Source organism: Lycium barbarum, chromosome 1, assembly GCF_019175385.1.
Source record: "Lycium barbarum isolate Lr01 chromosome 1, ASM1917538v2, whole genome shotgun sequence".
Lineage (NCBI taxonomy): Eukaryota > Viridiplantae > Streptophyta > Magnoliopsida > Solanales > Solanaceae > Lycium > Lycium barbarum.
Window position 1 is genome coordinate 142,966,443 of NC_083337.1, and position 6,241 is coordinate 142,972,683.

General features: G+C 34.9%; 1 protein-coding gene across 1 annotated transcript; it reads left to right on the top strand.

Moving 5' to 3' along the window:
- The first annotated feature begins 373 nt into the window (after positions 1–373).
- On the top strand, positions 374–4,969 carry LOC132610983 (bidirectional sugar transporter SWEET1-like). The gene is made up of 6 exons (XM_060325420.1): positions 374–2,240; positions 2,366–2,402; positions 2,633–2,728; positions 3,058–3,337; positions 4,365–4,484; positions 4,612–4,969. The coding sequence occupies exons 1-6, from the start codon at positions 2,198–2,200 to the stop codon at positions 4,810–4,812; spliced, it is 777 nt and encodes a 258-aa protein (XP_060181403.1). The 5' UTR covers positions 374–2,197; the 3' UTR covers positions 4,813–4,969.
- The last annotated feature ends 1,272 nt before the right edge of the window (positions 4,970–6,241 follow it).

A 6,241-nucleotide genomic window follows, 5' to 3' on the forward strand; every position in this document is an offset into this window, starting at 1 on the left:
CCTCTGTTCCTGCAACATTTCAAAAATTAAACGTAAGTCAATATTATCATTCGAAGTATCCGGTTCTTTCCGGTCCTGTGTTTGGGACAAAGTAACCGAAACGTGGGTATTTAAAGGGTCAGTGGCCGGCTGGGCGGCATTCTCCTGATCCACGGTGTTTTGATGGTTGAGGCCCTCCCTCGAATTAACGAGGTTAGGGTCAGCGGGGTTTGGTAATCCTCGTGGACCGCTGCCTTCATTTTCGGTCACGATCTCGTTGTTGTTGACGTGACCAGACTGCCCACTGTTAGCCATTTAGTCCGTTTTTTCAGAGACGAACAGGAGATGTTTTTTATTTTGATGAATATGGTAGAGATCAAGATCAAATACCACTATTATCCTAGCCCCACGGTGGGCGCCAAACTATTTACCCCGAATTTGGATAATCAATCAAATTTGTGAGTGAGGTATATGATAGGTGGTTGTGCCTTAAATATACTTGATAGAGAAGAGAAATATATGAATATATACTATAAGGAAGCAACTGATAATCGATGGTCTGCTATAGACTTGTATGTTTACTAATATATGAGTGTTACTTGATTGAAGAAATGGAAGAGATAAAAACAACAAATATGGACCGAAATCTGATATTTGAGAGAGAGATTTTATATAATTTTTGCTATTACAAGAGTTCTTGATATGAGAGAGCCAACCCCTTAAAAGTGGGAATGACCCTTATTTATAGTGTTGCCTCATGGGCCCCTTACAATAAGAGAAAACTCAAAAATAAAGAAAAGACTCTGACTTGGATCAGGTTGGGTTAGGTTGGCCGTACGGTCTGACACCCGTATGATTGACAGTTGAACATGGCAGGACGTTATCGACGCGTGGCAATCGCGCAACGGATTTCCCGGACCAATGGCCACGAATAGACGGACTACCAGTCACGACCAAACGGACCAACGGCAACAACAAACTCGGCCATGAAGAAGCCGGACCAAATGATGCCCTTCCTTGGCTTCGGTCCAAGCGTTCTTCCGGTTCGAACGAAAGTCTTCATGCGTGTTCTTGTCCCCCTCTTCCTTCGGTTCCTGGTCTTACCGGTTTAACGCATATCCGATTTTTACCGTATACAATATGACCTCACATCCATCTTAATTAACAACATCCACATCTCTGTATATCATGAAGAAATTCGTTGTAAAAGTTGAAACATTTTATAAAACACCTCATAAACTTTTTGTCAGAAATGAATAACTAATTAACTATTGAATAGGAAATTAGAGCTATGTTTGGTCACGCGGCCAAAATGTATCTTAAGTATTTTTATTAAAAGTGCTTTGGTAGACTCGTATGTATTTGGCAAAATAATTTGTAAAGCAATTTTGTTACTTGTTTATGTTTCACCAATATTATGAAAAAGAAAATTACTACTACTAACTAATTCGGCAAAAATGATTTCTTATATAGCATCTTGTCCTATAAACATTAGGAAAAATATCTTGTTCCATAAAAATCAAAATCACTTATCTTGAGAAGCTATGTTTTTCACCCTCTGCTTAAGTAAGTCTATCACTACTCAAAAAGCACTCATTTCTCCACTAAAAACTTGGTCAGACACTTTAATGGTCTAAAAATAGTGTTTTTTAAAAGTAAAAATAAAAACATGTTAGGCCTTTCAAAAGTTTAGTCAAACAGTCTATCAAATTCGTAGAAAATTCAGTTAAGCAGCTTCTTTAATGACGTCTACATCCGGAAAATGTGCTGAGTTTTATTCCCCACGTTTGTCTGTTAGATCCACTTAACTGACCTTGCTTATGCTTCTCCATCTTTCTCTCTATAATTACATTATAATGTAATTGCATGAGAATACTTTCATCTTCACTTTTCTTCAACTCTATTACTATTCTTCACTTTTAGTAATTATTTCGAGTTTAGTGCTCTACTCGTTTTCTTTTTTTTTTCGTTGTCTACTTTTACAGTGGTATGATCGCGATGACATCTTTATAAGCCCATGCAAGGTCCTCTAATTTTGAATAATTATTGGTCAGGTTACCCTTTTGAGTACTCCAAATTCTTGGATTCCTTAATTATTAATTTTGATTAAAATAATATTCAGAGCACATCGAGTCCTCTATATATAGAATTCCAGAGATAGTCGGATATTCCTGCAGAGAAGTCTTGCACTGAAGAGTTAGCTCTAGTAGAACACAACATGGGTGGTCTTGTACACATACAGTTTGTTTTTGGGATTTTAGGTGGGTTAGTAAATTTCTCTCTCAATCATTTCCACATTTTATTTCCTTGTATATTTTTTCTCTTCAAAAAAAATTTCTGGTTGAGTTTTCCTTCTTATTGCTTCTTTTTTTCTGCTAATTAACAGGAAGTGCTGCTACTGTCTTCCTCTTCTTGGTACCAGTGTAAGCATAATTCTCAAGAAGTATTCTCAGATTATACTCAATGCTGTAAAGGAAAAAAATCATTTTTCCTAATTACATAGTATAATTTTTCAATGATTGAACTCCTTTGCTCCCCTCTGCTTCCGCTCAGTTCATTCAAATGATAATTTATATTCAGATTTTAAGGTATATGTAGTAACAGCATAAATAATTTTCATTTTAATATGTTTTCGTTTAATTGAATTTATTAGGTTCACCTTCAAGAGGATCTTCAAGAACAAATCGACTGAACAGTTCTCTGGCATACCTTACGCCATGACATTTCTCAACTGCTTGGTTTCTGAATGGTAACTATCTATACCCAAATAAAAATAATTAAACGTGTTTTTCCATTGAGTTATTGAAGTGCCTCTTTACCAAACTTATGTTGTAATGATACTAACTATTTGGCGCATTTTAGGGTGAAAGTGCTCATCCACGCGCAAATTCACATGATATGGACTTAATTGGTTAAACCTTTAAGGACTAAATACAAATATATTTGTAATTAATATTCTTAGTATACTCTTCATGACATCTTCATTAATACAAATCTTGAATTAAATCGCATCTGATCATAATTGTCTCGAATTGTTTGGTCATGATAGACTGATAAACTTATTGATTTAATTCATAGGTACTGTCTGCCTTTTATAACATCGGGCAATATTCCAGTAGCAACAATCAATGGGGCTGGAGCTGCAATTGAGTTGGTTTACGTGCTCATATTTTTCTTATATGCACCCAATAAACAAAAGGGAAAAATCTTAGCAATGTTCTTTTTAGTCCTCTTGGCTTTTGCTGGTACAGCGCTTGTATCTGTGCTTGTTTTTCATGGGAAAAACAGGAAGTTATTCTGTGATACTGCTGCCACCATCTTCTCCATTGTTATGTATGGATCTCCTATGTCTATCATTGTAAGCTCGCACTACTCCTTATCATCACTTTCGATTTTTTTATTAGAGGTTATACTATATGCTTCTAGAAAAGCAAAAGGATCTAAGTTTACTGTTTCCTCCGTTTCAATTTATGTTTTTTTTTTTTCTCTACAAAGAATGTTACATTTCTATATTGAGTAAATTTCGATTTCAATATTCTCATTTTATCCTTTATGACACTCCACATAAAATGTTTAAACCACAAAATTCGACAGATATTCTTGGTATATACTACAATATTAAAACTTCTTTTTATCATTTTAGTACAAAACTACAAATAGCTGGCCGGATTTAATGTTTACTCTTCTTAAATGGTATACATAATATACATTGATTATACATGGTTATACACATATTATACATGTGTATACATATGCGGGCTGTTTTTCTTTAAGCGGTTGGGTGGGCAGCTATTTAACTTAATTCTTTTTTTTTATTCGGATTGATTTTATGTTGGCTTCGTTGGGAGACTCGTGAAGTACCACTACAAGAAAAAATATTTTTGGTAACAATTTTTTTTTTGTTGCCATAGATTGATTATTGTTGCAAAAAGTACTTTTGGCAATAAAAAAAAATATTTTGTTGTATGAACTTTTCCCAACGGCTGTTATTGCAACAACGTGCAACAACTTTTTTTTTGTTGCGAAAAGTACTTTTTGCAACAATAATCAACACTATGATAACAAAATTAAATTCTTTGGCAACAAAAAAATCATTTGCCAACAACAAAACTAAATTGTTGCCAAATATAAAATTTTTTGTCATTTCTATACTTTCTTGTAGTGAGTTTGTCATTCACTCCTTTGATTTAAAACCATAAAATTTCAAAAAAAAAAAATCGGTATATTCTTAAACTTCGTCTCCAATTAAATTTAGACGTCAATTTTAGATAATTTTAGACAGTTTTATCCAATGGGATCAATTGAATCCAGTATTTGTTTTTTTCACTAAGCATAAATATTTTATATATCAATGTATAATACTCAAGACAAGTTTATTTGTGCAGCGACTAGTAATCAGGACAAAGAGCGTTGAGTTCATGCCATTCTTCCTGTCATCTGCCGTTGTCATACCTTGCTCCTGCTGGTTTATCTATGCCATGCTAGGAATAGACCCATTGATTGGCGTAAGTACCGCTACCATCTCTCCTATATATTCATCTGTTCAAATACTGAAATAGATCTACCGAGCATTAATATGTGGGGCACTTTTGAATTAGTATTAATCAAATTAATACGTTTGTACGATTGCAGATTTCAACAGGCGTTGGCTTGGGCTTAGAAATAGTTCAGCTGATCTTATATTTCATTTACTGCGACAAGAAAGTTTTAAACAAGACATCTGCTGATGTGCCCCTTGAGATGCGCAACGGCCATAGCCAGAGGCGGAGCCAGGAATTAGGCAAAGAGCGTGCAAATTTTCTTCTCACTTATGTTAAGGGTGTGCAAAATTAAATATATACTCATAATAGCGAACATTTAACCTATGTATACCGTGTAATTTTCTGGCGAAGGGTATGCACCTGACTGTTGACACCCAATTTTGTCCCGCCTTCCTCCAAAATATTTATTTACACTTCTAATATTTTTGGCAATTTAAGAAATAATTATTAGCTTTTATTAACACCAACGTTTCATTATCCTATTGTAGTCACTAGCTATTGTTATTTTTTATTATTACCGTTACTACCTCATTATTATCATTATTATTATTGTTATTATTTTTTGTTATTACTATTATTACCAGTATTATTATAATTCGCATTATAATCATTTCAACATTTTTTTTTACCATCCTATGCACACGCTTCACATTTATTTTCGCAAAATTAAATGATAGCGTTAATTTACTGTTGACTTTAAAAATATTATTGCACGGCTATTACGACGTCTTATAATTTTAATTTTATCTGAGCACTGATAAATACATACTTTTATATTAGGTAATATTTTAGCACATGTCAGTATATAGTTATTTAAATAGGTCTTTTATTTAAATGTAGTGGCCCAAATTGTTCCTTTCATTCAGCCAATATTAGCTAAATCGGAGCCCAATCAATCCATACTATTTTCGGACCAATTCATAAAATCAGCCCACATTGTTAATTCACCCAGCCCACTATTCATCTACCCGACCCAGCCCCCTATTCATCTACCCGACCAGCCCATATTTTATTCACCAGCCCAATCCATTAACCCAACGACCCGACCCAATCCTCATTTAACAAAAATGAACAACTAGGTTTTCATCACTTCAGCGCCGCACCCCTCTTTCTCTTTCCCCTTCCTCTCTCTTCTCTTTCTCTCCTCTACGCTCCACGACTAAAATCGCAAAATCGCAGGTCTATTTTGCCTTCCCCAGACCGTGCATGGTCGATTTGGGAAGGAAAATTAATGCTTTGTACCCCCCCCCCCCCCATCCGGATTCAACCGTTTGAAAGAGGGTAAATCTTGTTTTCTTCTTCTTGCTTTTTTGCCCCCATCTGAAATGGCTTTGATGAGTTTTGTCTAGTTGTGATTTCAAATCAATTTTTTATCAGCTCCATTTCTTTTTCGGGTACCAAATTTTAATTGATTTTGTCTCTTTATCTCGGTTGTTCTGATCAATGACAGAGAGTACTCTAACGTTTGATTTGAACGAATTTTTCAATTTTCGAACCCTAGAAAACCCTAAGTGTCCCCTATAAATAATGGTTTTTCTGAAGTAGAAGACAGGTCCTTTAGCCGCGAAAATTCCCTAAAAATTAAAGTTCTTTTTAGCCGCCATCGGATCCCCTAATACAGGAGTTCTTTAGCCGCCAAAAATCCCCCTACAAGACATAAGTTTTAGCCGCCTAGAATCCCCTAAAATATTAGTTCTTTTAGCAGTCGCAATATTGTTTTA